Source organism: Cheilinus undulatus, linkage group 4, assembly GCF_018320785.1.
Source record: "Cheilinus undulatus linkage group 4, ASM1832078v1, whole genome shotgun sequence".
Lineage (NCBI taxonomy): Eukaryota > Metazoa > Chordata > Actinopteri > Labriformes > Labridae > Cheilinus > Cheilinus undulatus.
Genome location: NC_054868.1, coordinates 15,489,709 through 15,510,068, shown reverse-complemented (window position 1 = coordinate 15,510,068; position 20,360 = coordinate 15,489,709). Strand labels below are relative to the sequence as shown.

Genomic DNA, 20,360 nt, shown 5'->3' with positions numbered 1-20,360 from the left:
CTGCGCTACATAAAACCTACTTGACTTGATAAATGAAAAAAGAAAAGCCTCATGCTTATAAAGAGACTTGGATATTAAATGTGAGCAAGCATGTGATGAGAATAGCAAGAAAAAATGTTAATTTTTCAATCATAAACCAAAATTAGAGGCTTGCTCTGGATAGCTAATATTCTGTCATCACCAGTGGAGCTAAAAGAAACTGGAAGAAAGAAGATAAGTAAATTGATGAAAAGGAAGACCAATATGCATTGTAAAATGCCGTAATTGTTTACAGCAACAGGGTTCTATAAAGAATTATCCACAGACTCAAAAGCAAGCCAGAGGCAGCCCTATCTAAATACTTTATAAATAAGGAAAGCTTTAGCCTACTCTTAAAAGTTACTAGCAGATATTCTTCCCATACCAGTTTGTGAGTGTTGCAATCTTTTGCCTAGTATTGTGTGTTATGTCTATACATTGTCTCCCACCAGGTCATGCATGACAGTGTGCGTCTGTGCAGTGACAGGGGCCAAGCTCTGGCCACATACCCCGCAGAAAAACTTGCCTTCAGTGCTTGTTGCCCAGATGACCGCCGACTCTTTGGACTGGTCACAATGCAGGCTACTGATGACCAGGAAGATTGTTACTGTATCAATGGACGAGATGAAGAGAGCAGTTTGAGGACTTCCTGTCACGTGTTCATCGTGGACCCAGACCTCTGTCACCACCAGGTATAATTATGGAAACAGTGAATGCAAAATAAATCATATAGCTTAGTATAAACTTGGATATTCCATAAAAGTAGTTATGGGGTAATTTTATTTCCTGAAATAGTTTAGTGCTGGCTCAGGTCCTAACAAAACACATGAGTCTAGTACATACATTTCTCTGCCATGTGCTTTTCAAGATGTAAGGTTAATTTATAGATAACAGATGTTTTTCTTGTGAGGGTAAAAAAATGGTATACAAAAGCCTTGATTTATCCAGGCTAATGGATTTTTACATTCTAATAACTGATTTCAACCAGGGCAAAAAAAATCTTTTATTTTTCAGAAGTAGTGCCAATATAAAACCTTGCCTTTGTCATGCATAATTATATCTGAATAGGGAATTAGACTTTCATTTAACTATCATTGGAAATCATCTTGTGTTTTTCTTTAGCATGTCATCTAGGAAGCCGTTTTTTTAAAATACCATGCTCTGAAATTAAGAATTAAGCTAAGTCATATATGTTAGAATAAAGAGCAAAATAAAAATTAAAGAAAGGCTAAACACATTTTTTACATAATCTGGATGTTTTACAAAAAATCTGAAGTCAGTTTCAATAATGTTAATAAGCTTGAGAAATATTGCTTCCAAATGGCCGCAATTTGTATATGAATTCAATTAAAAACAGATGCTAGCAACAAATAAATTAGCGGCCTATTATTGATCAAACTACACATTGCAAACTCTTCCATCAACTGTAACTCTACCAGTGACTGTTTTTTGTTTTGTTTTGTTTTGTTTTGTTTTGTTTTGTTTTGTTTTGTTTTGTTTTGTTTTGTTTTTGTTGCCCAGGTCCATTTAGGAATAGCAAGGAGGTTTGGCTTTGAGTGCACCCCTGACCCTGACACTGGAGGCTGCTTGGAATTCCCAACTAGCTCTCAGCCTCTCCTTCAGTTTGTATCTGTCCTTTACCGGGACATGGGAGACAATATTGAGGGTGTGAGGGCTCGTGCATTCCATGATCCAGACAACGATGCTCACCAGAACCACAGCACCAGCAGCAACAGTGATAGTGGTATCTGCAACTTTTTACCAGAAGAGAGGAACAACAGGATGCTCTTAGTAGACCTTGGAGGTCCTCCTAACCACAACCACATCCCTGGGCTGCGCTACTTAGACAGCCCATCTTCATCTCAGCAGGCCTGGAGTTCCACTGTAGGAGCTGCAGCTCCTCAATCACCTCCTCCTGCTCAGCCTGTTCTCAGGAATGGCCACTTCCGTCACGAATCACACCTGGCTGACCTCCCTCACCCTCTCCCATTGGCTCACCCCGATGCTCCTGGCAGGCTTTCTCGAGGGATCCACCCACAACACTACTCACAAGGAAAGCGGGGAGGGGCTGTAGTGGGTGGGGAGAAAAGAGGGGTAGGAGTAGGGTTTGAGCAGCAGCGGTGGCTGCCAGTCCATGTGCTGAGGGACTGGCATCAGCAGCACCACCACAGCCACCTCCAGGGTGTGAGCAGTGATCAGGAGTCCTACGCAGAATCCACGGATGGATGGTCTTCAGCTAACTGCAGCACACTACCCCCACCCATGAACAAGATCCCTGCAGACCGCTACAGGGCCCCACTGGCACCTGGAGAACACCTGCCACCACCAGGAGGGAGTCAGCCTCTTCCTCCTCCCTCACATCCTCACTCTCACAGTCATCGGCTGACTGTTCAGAAAGATGTGTGGGCTAAAAAGCTATTTAGTGCTGGGGACAAAGAGAGACCTGGTACAGAAAAAAACAACAGAGAGAAGAAACGCGGGAATACAAAGGAGGGAGAGAAAAAGGTTAGTTTGACATTTTATGTTTATTAGATATAATTTGCATTTTACTATCAGTCTGAATTGTAGTACTTTTATGTCGTAATTGTATCCTGTGAGATGGTATGTTTTATTTCTGTTATACTGCATTAAGTAATGTGTTATACCATCCAAGTTTGTGGGCAGTGGACTTTTGGAAGGATTGTGTTAAAAGTGACCATGAGATGAGAAGCCTGGACAGCACCCCTGCCATGGAAATTTACTCTGACAGTTTATTGAGGCTATAAATCCCTCTGTGTTCATCCCAGTGCTCCCCATCAGACTCTCAACCTCTTCTGTTCAGTGCCTAGCATTAAACTTCTGTCACATAGATGTTAAATTTTTTTAGTGGCTTTGAAAGATGCAGTGGACCTTGCTCACCCCACCAAACATCCCTTTACTACACTGAATGATAACACCCTAGCTGGCTTTCTCCCCAGACTCAGTGCAAGGTTGGGTAGGTTATTTATCCCTACTACTCCAATATCAGATCATGTATTATGCAGCAGCCAGGCATCTGCTTTCCCATGAAAACCACCTGTTTGCCACTACAATGAGATTCATTGCAGTACTACACTTTATAACTGTGAGTGGATTATTTTGACACCTATATATATAGTACTGTGCCCAACTTTTAGAAATATTGAGGCTAAAGTAAGGCATATAATAGTGAATAAGCCCACCTGAGGACACCCTCGGGAGGATTGACACAAGCCAGGTTGTGTTCTGGATGTCCTTGCATATTTATCCAGGGGCATGGGGAAACTAATCTTTTGAAAATACAACAAATCCTACATCTTTAGAGTGTAGTAAGTAAGGGTACAATATGGCGAGGAAGCACAGCCTAGGGTACCATCCGGGCAGGATAGAGGGTAGCCACGAGCCTCTGGTCATGCTGTGGATGCCCCAAGGGCAAAAGTGCTGGTGGTCTCCTGGTGTAACTACAAGGGGGGGAAAGGCACAGACAAAAGAGACACCGTCAAGCTTGACCTTGGCTGCCGAGCAACACCTAGGTGTCGATGTGTCGAGCTTAACTCTAGCTGCCCTCTCCCCCTTCCCCAGCCCTGCACTGTTACCCCATCAAGCCCCATCATGAATCCTTAGTTCATGCCTAAACCTTATACTCATGACTGCATACTGTGTATTTCCTTTATTTAATTCAGATACCGTGCACTGACTTGTCTCTTCATTAGTTTCAGAGAATAAAATGGCAAGATACAGGGAGCAATAGTTAAATCAAGACTGCATACTGCCTACAATCTTCTCTATAGTTCATACTTGGAATATACGTTGTTTTTTTGTTGTTGTTGTTTAGGCTTTTGCTTCCCTCAGTAAAACTTGTGGTGGACATGGGCTTAGAGAAGAGGAAATAAAGGATTCACTCGGCAATAACCAGGATAGACACTGATGTTTGGAAGTTGGAGGTTAATATCTCCAAACAATGTTTGCCAATTGGTGACATACAGCTTTGAAGGTTGTAGCTGTTATGGTAATGGTAATGACAGGATGACCAGAGTTTAAATACAGTGATTGTTTTGGATGTTGAACATAGCTTTGCTGCACTTTAATTTTGTTGTTTTCTATATCTTTTGTATACATTTGCTAAATTTATATGGTAAACTTGAACAGATATTAAAAAAGTAGAACCGTTATTTTGCTACCTATCAATATGCCATGTACTACAGTATTTTTGATTTGAATTAGAGTATTTGCCACATGGTGGCCCTGTTTCACTGTCTAAATTGTAGACTTTCACGTTATCCTGCAACTTCCACTCCGTTAATTTGGAAACGAATTATACTTAAAGTTCATATGTGCACAGAATCTATGTCATTAATTGCCTGAAACCTGAATTTATGATTTCAAAACTAATTGTGAAATGAGAGTCTTGGTATTACTTAATGGAAACCCATCAGGTAATTCCCATTTTCTGAATTTTGAAATCTGATTAAGTTGTCACTATCATTTTTAGTGTATTAGTATTATAGAATCAATGACATTACAGTTTCCTTTTGGGAACTGTATCTGTAAGTATTTGTCAACTAAATATCTTGTTTTATTGTTCTGTATTAATTATACAAGGCTCAAGTGGTATGCATGCTTGGTTTCTATATCAGCATCTGTGTTGTTGTAAACAGGAAGGATGCCTCTTTGTGGCATTGTGACATCCAAGTGTGTGGGTGTGTTTGCATATGTGTGTGTGAGAGGCAGGGAGAGGGAGATGAGAGATTGAGAGTGTTAAAGTTGAGGGTTTTCCACTAATATGCTGTCTTTATGTTCCACTTCTCCACTTTAATGATGTCTCAGATATTCATTTATAAAGAGTTCTTCTTCAGCCACACTCAATACCATCCTGGCACCACAGAGTCTGATCAACACATATCTTTTCCGTTTTAATCCAAATCTCATCTTCATTCACTAAACCCTTGGTTTCACTCCTGCTTCATTGCCAATAGGAAGGACTTAGATATGTGATCGTATGAGAATGTTTTACATATGCAATAAAGTGATCAAGATCCAGCAATCACATACATACGCATACACATAATCACAAACCCACAACATACAGATAGAGGGTGAATTCTGTATACAGGCAACTCAGCTGGTCATCTCCTGATGAAATGCCGACATGACCTGCTCCTAATTAGTCAGTCATTCAACACATGCTACAGTTAGTCCTCTAGAGCCTGACTGCATTGATAAATCAGTCATTTGTCTCCTTGGGTCTACTTATTTTTCTTCTCTCCTATTGTATAAGGAGATTTGCAAATGAAATTTGCGAGGGAAGTGAAAGAATTAAAATATTTCTGCTCTTCTCTGAAATTATTCATACCACTTGGGGAATTCTTTGTTAAATTGTACATTTTTTAAATTATTCTCCTTTTGCAGTACACCTCTAGTCTATGGTACTGCACGATTACTCATTTTCTTACGCTCTGTAGTTTCTAACTGCTTGGCAAATGTCAGGGTATTCTAGCGTGAGGATCTGCTGCTTTATGACAGTGTTCATATTGTTCTTTTATTAAATTATCATAATGTGGAATCAATTAATAAAGTTTTGATGTTACAATGTATACTCTGTCAGTGGTTCAGAGTGCGTCTCTGTGTATGTATGTGTGACAGTGGGGTTGACTAAAGTCTACCTAGCACTGCAGGCTAGAGGTGGGCGGTTAACCGGTATTAATACCGTAACCGGTAAATTTTTTGCGACGGAATGGATTTCTGCAACACCGTCATCACCGGTTTAAAAGCCTACATTGTGCTGTGATGTATGCGCCAGTCATATGCGCTCCTACAGCTGGCGGAGAGAGTGATTTGTGACACAGCACAGGCTGATTCTAGTCAATAGCACGTTTAGCTCTAGCATTACGTGTATTAAGGTAACTAACCGAATGTGAAAGACTCATGCCGCTGTAATTAGGCACAGTTAGCAGGCAAAAACACTTGTTTTTATCCTCTCAAAGTTTAACGGCTGTCCGCAACAAAGTCACCTGCCATCTCTGTGAGCCTGCCTGGGGTTTTAACACAAGCTAAGTGCTGCTTTGGCTGGTCTCAGCTTTTTGAGAGCTCAGCGCTGCAGCTCTTTAACTTACAACGGCTTAAACAACCGTTTAAAGGCCTATTTTAACTTTTAACTTTATTTTCTTAGTCCACAGTAAGTCAAAGATCCAGGCTGCGATGTTAAAGGAGGTCAGAAAAGCTCCTTTAAACTAGCCATATTCTCCGGTAAGCTAAGCTAACTCAATGCTAAACACAATTCTTCCGTCAAGCTCTTTAAAATAAATGTCCACGGCTGTTATTTTTCTGAAACGCTTTTATTGTGAACACCTTCACTAGGAAACGTGTTCAAGTCATTAGCAGCTTAACACACCTCATCAGGGAGTGAAGATAGAAGTAGGCTAAACATAGAGAGACTTTAAAAAAAAAATAAAACATGTTTTCTGTGTTCCTATACTTAGAGATAAATTGAGTATGCCATCAAATTGAGTATGCTTGTTTTAAGAGGAGAAGGGGGTTAACAAAACTTGAATTTGGATTAAAAAGCATTATCTCTTTTTAATTTTGTAATACTGTGATATAATACTGTTGTCGTCAAGGGCAAGAAAAATACTGTGATATGATGTTGAAGCCATACCGCCCAGGCCTACTGCAGGCACAATCACAGGACTGTACATACCCATGTCTGACATGTGGAATTTAACGTTAAAGTGGAAGAGCAAAACCTATCTTCAACAGACATGCACATGCTTCAGGCAGACCTTCACTAATCTCCTCATTTTAGCTGTCATCTAAGAATGTCAGAATTTCATAGTGTCTTTTTGTATTTTCATTTTTTTAATGTTATGGTTTTATCAAACTTGACTATTAGACATTTCTACAACACCTATCCACCACAACACAGTGAGCAAAAATAGGGGTATAATTTTCATGTATGGTGCCAGTAAACAGTTTGCTTTTATTTAAAATAATAATATATTATTGATTTTGCCTTCAAATCTCAATAGAGAGAGCAAATAAAAACACATGGTAGTGAATGCATGTTAGTGAAAATCAATGATGAAAATAATAGCCAATCTTTTATAGATTAACACTAAAGTTTTTGTAACCATTATACATCCTCTCTTTTATTGGCATATTTCATTTCAAAGTATTGCTTACTGTTTAAAAAGTTTCACATGTCATACGTGGTAGAGTGGGATGGGTTTTTGTTGTTGGTGGCAGCATTTGGAATGAAGTCCTCTGTTAAAGTGAGACTCTGTAGAAGATGCCGAAAGTTAAGGGAAGACCTTGACTATGCCTTCAACGTTTTTCATTCTTGGGATTATAAATCCAACCTAACAACCAGCCAGCCTTATCCGAATCATCCTTATCCTGACATGTGGTCTAAACATTGATATTTTTCTCTCCTCAGGGTGGTCGGTTCCGTGGTCTGACCATGGGCTTCCCTCCTCTCCCCCAGCGCTCATCAGCCAGACGTTCTTTTGGACGCTCCAAACGTCTTAGCCTGGCTCGATCTCTGGATGACCTGGAGGTAGGAATGTACATATGAACACAGACAGACATACAGACACAAAATATTTGTCTTGTGTGCACAGTAACAGAACCCGTTAACTAACAACTATGGTGTCATTGCAGTGCTTAAGGTCAGTTTTACCCCTGTTTTATTGTCACATAGAACCTGCATGTGTATCACCCTTCTCTAATTATTGCACTTCATTGGCATCACACATCCTCACGTGACACAAACAAAACTTTTTGAAGGTATGGAATTATGTCATTTTAGCTGATTTTCTGATCTACTTATGCAGACATATAAGATGTGTTCATCTTGAAACCCAGTCAGATTGCCTACAGTGTTTCAAGTTTTTCTCCCCACTCATTTTAGATGCCAAAATAATACTTCAAATCGAGTCATTTGAGAAGCATAAGGTTTTTCTAACAACATGCCTATTTAGTGCTACTCCACAAATTTTCCTGTTTGCTGCCACTGTTGTTGTACTCAGGCAAGGACAACACAATCAGCTGCTGTTATTCTTAAAAAGGATGCGAGATATCAGCATGATATCAATATTGGCAGATATTAGCCACAAAAGTTTAATATCTGTATGTGCAGATATGAAAATTTGTGCCAATATTTACAACCTGTATACAAGCTCAATTAGATGTAAATATCAGTTGTATGTATATGCATTTGTGGATTTTTAGGTAGGACCAACATCATTTTAAGTTTTTTTCTTGTTCACATTCATTTCGTAAACTTTAAAGTGTATTTTAAGGACAGAGGGTTTTTTCTTTTGTTAATCCTTGGTCTTAGAAGTGGGATTTAAGGACTAAAGTTTTAGGTCTGAAGTTCTTAGAGCTTGTGGATGAGTGTCGTATGCTTTACAGTAAAAACCAATCCTCCAGTGATGTTTCTAAAGTCTTTTACTTAATGTGATTCTTTTATTCATTATTGTTTTTTGAGCATCTGGAAACCAAGCCAAAATTTTAAAATAATTGTTTATATTGTTGTTTTTGTACACTGGAAGCAAGGCCAGTGCAAGCCAAACATTTGGAAGCAACTTTAAGTTCCTGTTTACAATGCCTTTCTTTCAAACTAGTATGAATTCTATGGATTTTGGGGTGTGTTTACTGCATGATCAGACTGCTTTCATTGATATGCATCATTTTCAACAATTTAACTTAAGGTTGGTTGATTGATGTTACCAGACTATTGCTGAGTACACGTTTTTAAAAAAAGAAAAGAGTTTTAGGGTTGAGAAGATTTGCAAGAGTCACAACTTCTTGAAAAGTAAAAAAACAAGTCACAGTTTGCATTTTTCACTTTAGCTCTTTAGCTTTTGAGAGCTTGCATAAATGTCAGTCAGTCAGAAAAGTGCATTCCATGAATCCACAGTCTCTCATTGAAGAACTTGAGAGATTGGACTGCAATTCCTTGTGCATACTTAACAACACTTGTGGAACAAATCCCCCATATATGCCATGTTGTTGTTAAAACCAAAGGTTACTTTGAAGAAAGCAATGTCTAAGCAATAAAAACCTAATGGCCTGATAATTATATTTATCGTGTTTACTTTGTTGCAAAGTATACCAATGTAACTATGATCTTTTTTGTACAAATCTGATCTTTCCTCAGAACTTTTAGCCTGTAGTGTATGCTGTAATCAACAGTTTTATCACTGCATTACCCTTCTCAGGTATTTCTGGTTGTATCTATCGTTCATAGTAATTTCTGAAGAAATCACTACTTTTAAGTCTGAATTTGAATTACTTCTGCACTTTGCCATCATTTTGAACTCTTCCCTGAGTAAAAGTACTTAATGATACCTTTCTCCCACCACTGTTTATAACCAGAAACACTGGTCCCCCAAGTTAGTATTTTGAGGTCTTCCTTTTTGTTATATTCTTTATGATTTTGCCCTAGATGTTGTGGGATTTTGTTGATTTCAATTTTTGTTGTTTGGTTTAGCTTGCTCAAGTTGTGTCCCCAAAATAGTTACGTTTGGAAAGTTTCAATATCAGTTTTTATGTCTTTCTATCTTGTCTGGCTTTGAAAGGGCAAGCATCCACAAACAAGGAATCACACTTGCTCTGCATAAAAATATTGCCTTAAGTTACTGTAGATAGAGAGTAGGTAAGTAGAGAGAGATTCCACCTTCTGTATTAATACAAGTGTTTTATAGTTAACCCACGGTCTCATAAAGACCAAAACAAATCTGGATATTTATCTGTCCCAGGATCTAACTTGAAATTCTGGGATAACATGTGGAATATATTGAAAGAATTTGGGATGCATGATATTGGATTTTTGCCGATATCCAATATGCTTTTATTTACAAAAGAATGTTAGTTTATACCAATATAGATATTGATATGGGTATTTAAATGTAGCTTAGAGCTAAGATTTCAGTCCTTAAATCACACAATTTAAAGTTTGAGGAACAAATAACAAATTTCCTAAATTTCATTCCTTAAAGCACATTTTAATGTGTGATAAATGAGATGAACAAAGAAAAAGGCTTCAGCTGAAGTAGGCCTGTTGGCCCAGCCTAAAACTCCTCTCAAATATTTGTTCTTACTACAATCTTTACAGCTCATTCAGGGTGATTTTTATGGCCAAAATATCGGTTGTAAATACTGGCAGAAATTTTCAAATTTGCCAGCACCATAACTCACTTGTGAAACAAGTATCTGCCAAAACTGATATCATGCCAATAATATTACACATCCCTAGAAATGAGAACAACTTTCTTGGTAACAAACTCATTATTATGATTTAAGAAATGGGTTGTGGTCATTTGTGGCTCTGCATACAGAAGGTACTGGGTTTGATGGCCAATCTACATAGTAGTCTATGCCATCAGTGATGGCATCAGTGTATGAATGTGGAGTGAATGGGTATGAATTGGTAAGCGTGACTTGTATTGTAAAAGCACTTTGAGTTCTCAGATGACCAGCAAAGCTCTATACAAGTCAGGTACATTTACTTCAAGGCTGACCAACATCCAGTGTGGGAAGTAGTGCAGTACAAACACTTTGTTACTATACTTAAGTCGATTTTTTAGGTATCTGTAATTTACCCATGTATTTATTTTTCTGATCTCTTTTTACTTTTACTACTTTCATTTGAACACAATTATCTGTGCTTTGTACTCCTTACATTGTCAGAACAGGCTGGTTACTTGTTTCAACCTTAAAAGATGAACAAAAGCTCAGTCTGAAGCTGATGAACGTCCATTCAAAACCAGAAGAGATGCATTAAGTTGCCTGCACTGCAATTATGTCTCTCTGCACAACTTTGTGTCCTCTGTCAGTTCATTTCAGGTTGACATGGCCGGTATGGTACTCTTCTGGTTTGTTTTTCAAAATAAAAGTCTGATTGCTTTGTTTCTGTGGTTAGACCACCCTCATTTTCATGTGATGGTTTATTCTGAAAATTGTCCATGATAGTTATTTGGTCATTGCAGTAACTTGCAAAGTTGCTTTGGTTTTCTTCTGCATCTATGCTTTATATTCACTACTCCTCTACTTTATTTCAATGATTGAAAAACATCACATTATGAGAGATATAATTCATATGTCATCTCCTTCTTGTTCTCTATTGTTTATATTCATGCAACATAGGTTCTCCTCCTGTACATGTCAATTTTAGTGTAAAGTAGATCTTTTCATAAAAAGTGGGTGCCTATAACCTGTATAATTGAAACCACCTCTGTGAAGGTAAGGCAATCAGCCTGTAAAACTAAAAATGAGGGATATTTTGGTATGGAGAGTACCAAAGCTGTTTTTGTTTTTTTTTTATTTTCAGAATGATTGTACAAAAGGTCACACACTTTCTCCAATGCAGACTGTTCCTTAGTCAGTCATGACTATAGGTCATTTAAAGCATCATATTAGAAAAAGCCATTGGGGGGTCCCTTCTACACCAATTTGTTGTAATGGCCTTTTTACAGGCAAGTATTAAGATTTTGAAGAGATAAATATCTTTATTTTGTATTTTAGCGCTGAATATCATAAGAGTCTGAGTCACAGCATCCCAGTATACTTTTAATTTTACACAGAACCAAAATATATGTGAGTGGCTGGCATTCACCTGTCCACAATGTCTCCAACAATACTGGTGTGTATTTATTTATTTTTATTTATTTATTTATTTTTGATTTGAGGTGTAACAAAGAATCTCATCAGGTGTTTCCACCCAAATTCCCTCCATCCTCTAGAGCTAGTGGATGTTGGTGTGTTGTACACATAGAATGCCAGTCTCTCTCTGACACAGTAATATTCATTTCTTGTTCCCATTTGACTTTTACATACAACGTATTACAACCATTTAATTTTTGTAAATCTTTGTACCGTTTTGAGACTATCTTTGAAGGAGTATGGTTGTATGCACCAACCAGAACCCCAATTACCTTATTACCTTCTGCTGAGATACCTTCTTTGATTTCTGTATCATAGAAATGTCTAAACTGTAAGTATCTCAGTAAATCCTTATTATTTAGATCAAATTCTTCTTTGAATTTATCAAAGGGTTTAAATGTATTTTCTCTATGAGTGTACACATAGCTGTTATCCCTTTTTTGCTCCATCTGGTAAATGCAAAATCCATCTTCCCAGGTTTGAATCTGGTAGTTTGTGAAGGCGAAATAAGAAGTTTACTGTCTCCTTCTAGTCTATATTTTTTAACAACTTCGTACCATGTCCTGAGTGAATCTTGTATAGTTTCTTTTCCTCCCAGTCTGGTCTGAGGTTGAAGTTGTGGCAAACATGTTCAACATGTTCAACATGTGCCCACCTGGCTTGGTACTCTGGGGGGCACCAGTAGACAATATTTCTTATCTGTGCAGCAAAGTAGTACTGTATAAGATTTGGAAGAGCGAGTCCTCCGTTTTCTTTGTCAATTTGGAGTGTCTTGTACTTTATTCTAGGTCTTGCTCCTGCCCAGAGCAGTTGGGATATTTGTTTATCCCATGCTGTAAATTGAGATTCTGGTATTCTGGCTGGTAGAGACAAGAAGAGATACAACAATCATTTTCACAATTTCAATTCTCGAACTGAAAAACAGTTGACCATTTTGACTTGTCTTTCTGTAATTTATCGTTTATTATGTTGTAATTTGATTCATACAAATTATTCAGAAACTGAGTTAATAGTACACCTATCTATTTCACTGTTTTTGCTTCCCATTTCAGTTTATATTTCTGCCTGATTTCCTTGTTTGGTTTATAGTTCAAACAGAGTACCTGTGTTTTCATGATGTTCACTTTGTAGCCTAAAATCTTAGCATAGGGGCGCGCCGGTAGTCAAGTGGTCAAGGCGCGAGCCATGTACGCAGGCGACCCGGGTTTGAATCCGGCCCGTGACACTATTTCCTGCATGTCTCTCCCCGCTCTCTTTCCTGTTTCCGACTCTATCCACTGTCCTATCTAATAAAGGCCAAAAATAAATCTTTAAAAAAAAAAAAAAAAAAAACAAATCTTAGCATAGTCATCCAGAACTGTCATAAGTATTGGAAGAGTTGTATTTAGGTGTTGGGGATAGGTATTTAGGTTTTGGAGGTAGATATCATCCACAAAAAGTCAAATTACATGCTCCTCGTTTGCGATATCTAGTCCTTTTAGTTCTTTCTTCTGTCTAATAGATAGGGCCAAATGCAATATGAACATTGCAAATACGGAGGGGCTAAGGCAACAGCCCTGGCGTGTACCCCTAAATAACTGAAACCTGTTGGTCAGATGGCCCTTAATTTTTATTCTAGCTGTTGGATTTTTGTACAAAGATTGACTACATCTAACGAATTTGTTATTAAATCCTAACTTTACAAGTACACGGTAAAGAGAAGGCCAACTGACCCTATCAAAAGCCTTCGCATCTTGTTTGCCTGTTCAATAATGTGAAGGGTTCGTCTAATATATCATCCTGTGTTTGTCTTCCTTTTATAAACCCAGTCTGGTCCTCATTTGTTAATTCTGGTTAAAATTGTTCAATTCGTCTAGATATTATAGATGTGAATAGTTTGTAATCTACATTTAGTATGGAGATTGGGCAATAAGATCCATGGCATTCTTTATTTTTACCTTCTTTTGGGATGACAGATATCACAGCCCGTTTCCATGAGGGTGGTAACACTGCTTTTTCAAGTGTCCAGTGAAAAGAATCGAGCATCACGGAAGCAAGGTCCTCTTTGAAAATTTTGTACCACTCATTAGGGAAGCCGTCACTCCCAGGACACTAACTTTTTTTCAGTTTACTTATTGTTATGTCCAATTCCTTTTTTGTTATGGGAGCAGTTAAATTATCATTTTGTATTTTTCCTATTGAGAGAAGCTCTAAAGAGTACAAATATTGTCTAATCTTCTCCTCTTCCACAATCTCTGACTGTGAATACAGAGTTTTGTAGTGATTTCTAAAGATTTCATTAATTTTCTTCTGGATCATAGGTTATTTTATTGGTTACAGGGTCTCTAACTTTGTGCACTGTTTCATTTGTTGTGATTTGAGACATCTTGCTAAGATTTTTGTAGCTTTCGAGCCTGACTCAGAAATTTTGTTTTGCAAACAACAATTTCTTTTTAGCTCATCACTGAGAAGTGGTCCTATTTCTCTCTTTAGTTCTTTTATCTGGTTAATCAATCTTTTATCCCTGTTTTGTTGATTGAATTTCTCTAATTCTCTCAGTGTTTCCTCCAACTTTACATATTTTTCCCTCTTCATCATTTTTAAATATGATGTTCTTGAAATTAGTTTCCCTCTCTTTATTGCTTTGATAGTGTCCCATACTATGGTTGGGTCTACTTAGCCAACATTGTTATCTTTAACACATTTTTGAATTTCTTTCTTGATCTCTTTTGCAATAGTTTTATTATCCAGAACACCAATGTTTAGTCTCCACAGCATCTGTTTTGGTCTGTTACTCAAATTAACTGTCAAGTATATGGCATTATGGTCTGACATGTCAGAAGTTCCAATTGAGCATTCCTCTACTTTATGCCGATCTATGTTGTTCATGAAAAAGTAATCTATTCTGGAGTACACTTGATGGGTAACAGAATATTGGGTGAAATCTTTTTCAAATGGATGGAGGCTCCTCCAGACATCACACATCCCTGCCTCTTTAATCAACATGTCGAGATCTTTAGTTTTGAGAGATTTCTGCCTTTTGATACTTGTGTCAACAGAAGAATTTAAAACTATTTTCCAGTCACAGACTAAAATTCCTCCTCTTTTAGATACTATGTCAAAGAGGTTCCTAAGAAATTTCCTGTTGCTCTCTGGAGGTATGTATACATTAACAAATGTGAGCAGAGTGTTATCTATTCTTCCTTTAGTAATTATATACTGACCATCTTTGTAGGGCTGGGTGATATATCGAGCATACTCAATGTATCGCGGCTGATGCCACGCACGATGTGTAAAATGAATATATATAGCGAACATCGAGTATAAATTGTGTGGAAGTTATTAGCCATCACCATGCATTTCTCGCTGGAGTTTGTCTTCTCCCATTGTCCATAATTGCATCTCTCACAGCAAAGTGCTCATTCTCCCACCCATCCAGAGAACTCTCCTCCACGCATGTGCGTTTTTGTATCAGCGGGTGTGAGAGAAGCATAGGAGAGTGAAGGAAAAGTAAACCTAGTGGCTAGGCGAGTTAGCAGTGAGTTAGCTTAGTTTGGAGATGGACAACGAGAAACCGCGCTGGAGCTGTCATCTGGCAGTAGTTCAGATTTAGAAAGGAAGAGGTCTAACTAAACGCGGATATTCGTTAAAATATGCTGCAATATGATGCTGAGATAATGGCAGCAGTAACATAACACATCGCTAAAGACATGAGCCCAGAGTTTTTGAAAAAACAGAATTGAAAAAGCTCAAAAAGACACTCGACCTAGAATACGTGATTTGCCTGGGAGCCAACATTTTGCTGAAGACTCCCTGCCAGAGTCATACATGTCAGTGAGAAGATGACCCAGCAGCGGACAGATGTGATCCACTTCTCCACAACTATGGAGCCTTATCTCAGCCTAAAAGTTCAACACACAGACAACTTGGAGTTAAAATTTTTGTGCCTCAAAATGAGCTTTTATCCCCCATGAGTTTCTTGTATAAGGTCTAAAGATGCTCTCATGTCATGAACTTGTCAGAAATTGGTTCATCAGCACAGATAACTAGATAATGTAATCACAGCTGTGAGCCTGCAGGATTTTGGCCTGAATGGTGGACTACAGTGCAGGGTTTTGGCCTGGATGGCGGACTAGACTGCAGGGTTTAAGCCTGAATGGAGGACTAGACTGCAGGGTTTTGGCCTGAATGGTGGACTAGACTGCAGGGTTTTGGCCTTCATGCAGGATTGGTGACTTTTGTGTCAGTTTGTTTCACCCTTAATGAGGAAAATAATTATTTTATAATCAGCAATAGTAAACATAATACAGAAAACATGTCAGAACTTTCCATACACTATAAAAGACAGAGTAGTTCACTATTTATGTATGTTTGATTTATTGGTAAAAGATTGATTGAAGTCCTTTTCAAAATAAAACTGCTTAATTTGACTTGATATTGATTTTTGATAACCTTGCAAGGCAGATAGATCCACCTGTTTCTGTGTGTTTAAATGGTGAATCCATCTTGCTAATCTCCCATCTGAACCATTTGTGCCCAGTTAGAAAGTGACAGAACCAATCGGCGTTGAGGGGCAGTACTTTTGGGCCTGGCAGAGTCATGACGTAAGCAAGCAGCAACAAGAGGCCAGTGCATCTATGGTGGAAGAGATTAGCATTGATGCTGCTAAAGCGCCAGTTTTATCAGAACTTGGCGAAATTTCTTTGTTAAAAGAAGAACAAAGAACAGCATTGAGTTGTTTTCTTATCAAAAATGACATAAGTCGTGTACTGACATGTCTATAGTCACCATGTTTCACGTTGTGCAGTTCTAAGTTCTAGATATTGCAATTCTGTTCTGTTCAGGTTATGCGACGCATGTGCACCTGGGTAGCAGCTACGATGTCACGTGTTTTGTTGCGCTGATTGGCCCGTAAAGATGTTACAGAGGGAACACTCATCCAGTCACCCTCCGAGTTGTTTTGCAAAGGCCCTGCCCTTTACCAAATGCTGTCTATCGAAGGTGTCAAGTTAGATTTTTAACCTTTCTGCATACATTTTTATTAAAAATCCAATAGAACAGTCTGTTTTAATCACCAAAATGGTGTCATTTAGGGCTGAAATAAACATTATACAGCTACTTAGAGGTCATTTCTAAATATTGCGATATATATCGTGTATCGGGATATAGAAAAAATATATCGCAATGTAAATTTTAAGCCGTATCACCCAGCCCTACACCTTTGGCTCTGTTTTCTTTGATAAGATCAAATGAAATGGAGTTGGAAATTAGTGTTGCCACTCCTCTTTTTTGACTATTTTTGCACGAGCTGTAAAAGAAGTTAATTAATTTGTCATGTTCCTGTTTAGACATACACGTCCCTTGTAAAAATATGACCTGTTTCTTTTCTTTTTTCATTTTTGATAACACCTTACTCCTCTTAACTGGATTTTTAAGGCCATTCAGATTTAAAGAAACAATTTTCAAATTATGTGACCCCATTAAAGACAGTAAAGTTGCTAACAGAGATAGTAGCTCCTCAAAACAATAAAAGAACAAGAGTAGGAAAAACTAAACACCAAACTGAACAGACCTCTACAAGAGAAGGATGCTCTCGTTCCTCCTCACCTGTAACCACGTTGGGAAGTCGGGGGCAAAACCTCTCACTAAGAGAGGGCCCAGTGTTTAAGGAGGCTAAGGAGTCAAAGAATAATACCTCTACCATCCTATTAACTTAGCTTATTATTTCTTCAAAAGTATCGGTATCAGTATCAGCACCGATAAAATTACATCAAAAAGTATCAGTATCGTTCAATTAAAAAACATTGGTATTGCTACTGTTAACAGGCAGACAGAGTACAGCCCTTGCTGTCACAGAGTGATCGCTAGTTCAAAGTCCAGGTGTTGTATGTTTAATGACTTTGAACTATCGATCACTCTGTGACAGCAAGGGCTGTACTCTGTCTGCCTGTTAACAGTAGATTTGGGTGATACCAATGTTTTTTAATTGATACGATACCGATACTTTTTGATGTAATTTTATCAATACTGATACTGATACTGATACCGATACTTTTGAAGAAAGAATAAAATATTGGGCTTTTGCAAACTTTCAAAAGTTACACATTTCAGGCAGTTAAAAAGGCATATGCAGGTCATTGAGAAATTCATTTAGGGAGAAAGTTCAATTAAATTACAATGTTTAAGCAGGTAAAAAATAAAATAAATAAACTATAATCATAGCACAAACTTGTATATAGAATTAAAATATCCACAACATAACCAATTTCTTTTCTTTTTTTAAATTCAGATTGAAGGGTTAGCCATCTATACCCACTAATTTGAACCAAAATGTAAGAAATACAAGTCATCAAAGATTTTCATAGAAATATTTATCTTGTTATGTTTCTACAATTTGGTCTTTATACATTTTATGGTATTGGCATGTGGTCTCAGTATTTTTTTTATGTTTTCTTACAATTTTGAATTTACTTAGGGACTACACTGAGTGAGAAAGACAGCCAGGTTCACATCACAGACTATAAAATGACTTCATATGCGAGCAAGTGGAGTTGCTGAAATCTGTTACTCATTAATGATTGGTCCTCAAAGTCACATGGTACGGCAGGATTGACATGTCGGACTGGTCCTTAAAGCCATGTGACATGGACAAGCAGGTAAGGCATGTTTGATTGGTCTCTAAATTCACGTGCCATGGACTGGCAGTACAGCCAAAACAGTCTGGAATAGATAGAGGCAGGGAGGCACCATAGACTGTAGAAAGAATTGGACAAACCCCGTGTGACGTCAGATGTCTGCTAACAATAGGCGGACTCAAACAGCTTTTGAAGCCAATCCGTGGAGGCTTCCATATTGAAATCACGGTCTCAACCGAACATTGGATCGACCTAACAGCCTGCCCACTAAGCGCGACTTCCTGTCAGCCTGCTAGCTAGCATTCCAGTTGACAGAAACGGAACCCCTGCCTGCCGAGCTATCTGTCAATCAAATGAGACGCGCCAATCAGCTTTTATCCTAAATATAATCCAAACGATTGAGGTACAAAATAATTCATTCCCAGTACAGTGGGAGCACAATAAGACACTAGCTAATGAGACGCATTTGGTGTTTTGAACCAGGCTGTAAACCAGTTTATTTCTAGTGTTAAAACCGGCTGTTTAACGTGTCCAGATGAGACTTCTGGGGTTCCTGCAGCCAGCCTCAAGTGGGCACTCGCAGTATAACAATATTTTGCACTTCCGCATTGGCGTCATTTTTCAGGACCAGAGGTTGCCGCTTGGGAGGCACTCGGCAGAGAAGCGGTGGTGAGACATATTTTATAGCACTCATTTGGTATCGATACTTTGCTAAAGGGATCGATACCAAAAGAGTACTTGGTAAATATCGATATATCAGTCCTTTAGTATCAATACTCCCACCACTAATTAACAGCTTTTTCACACATTCACTAACACATTAAAGTGTTAAGGTCCAGCACAAATGTTATTTATGACATTTCCAATCAAAAGATGGGACTGTTTGTCCAGTTCGGCTGAGAGTCTGAACAGACACTCTTGTACATCTATAATGTAATTTATTTCATGTTACAATGCAAATATTTTTTCCATAAATGTCCTACGTTATATGTTTATCTCAATGGCCCTTGGATTTTGGCTGTTATAATAATGATTTAACCATTTGATTTTCCCATTGTAAGCTTTAAATCCCTAATGACTAACCTGAACAAATCTATCTGGCATGTCAGGTTACCCCCGCACCTCTTTAACCTAGGATTTTAGAGTTTGGTACAGATATTCAGCACAGATAACCTGACATGCCAGATGGATGTGTTTCACACATCCATCTGGGAAAGCTTCAACAGGAAATGTTTGGGAAAGGACAGAGCCTTTGAAAAACAACTCTGAGGGTGATTGGATGAACGTTCTGTCTGTCACATCTCTACGGGCCAATCAGACCAACAAAACACGTGACGTAGCCGCTATCGAGCTGCATGTGCACAGCTACCGAGGAATAATGCGAAACATGGTGACTATAGACATGTAAGTACTCGACTTTTGTTGTTTTTGAATAGAAAACAACTCGCTGCTGTTCTTTGTTCTTCTTTTAATGAAGAAATATCGTCAAGTTCTGATAAAACTGGTGCTTTAGCAGGATCCACGCAAAGCTCTTCCGCCATAGATGCACAGGCATCTTGCTGCTGCTTGTTTACATCACGACTCTGCCACGCCTGAAAGTACTGCCCCTCATTGCTGATTGGTCCTGTCACTTTCTAACCGGGCACAAACGGTTCAGATGGGAGCTTTGCAAGATGGATTCACCAGTGAGAAACAAGGAAACAGGCATATCCATCTGCTTTGCAAGGTTACATAATGGCCCAATCTTTTCCATTTACAGCTATTCATTTTTATGAAACGTTATCAATCAAAAAGGGGAGGGGCTGGCATCGTTGGGAAACAGTTTCTGGATGGGTTGCTCTTATTAATTTCTCAAGGGTGGGTGCGGCCTCAGCTCATTCAACCGACATACCCACTCCATCCTAGAACAGATTTTACTGCCTAATCTTTCATTATTTTCAAGGTTAATTTTGAAAACTTAGAGACGTCTTTCATGACTAAAATTCAGCCTGGTGGTTCATAACACAGTGGCCTGTCATAAAACAAACCTAAAATACAGATTTGTTTTCAAGTTACAGGGACTCTAAATTT

General features: G+C 38.3%; 1 protein-coding gene across 5 annotated transcripts in view; it reads left to right on the top strand.

Moving 5' to 3' along the window:
• rgs12b (regulator of G protein signaling 12b) overlaps positions 1–20,360 on the top strand; it is a 131,828-nt gene that overhangs the window by 2,799 nt on the left and 108,669 nt on the right. For all 5 annotated transcript variants that reach the window (XM_041784925.1, XM_041784928.1, XM_041784927.1 and 2 more), the window contains exons 3-5: positions 471–710; positions 1,540–2,523; positions 7,448–7,567. In XM_041784925.1, the coding sequence (XP_041640859.1) occupies positions 471–710; positions 1,540–2,523; positions 7,448–7,567 (1,344 nt within the window). The remainder of the gene's footprint in view (positions 1–470; positions 711–1,539; positions 2,524–7,447; positions 7,568–20,360) is intronic.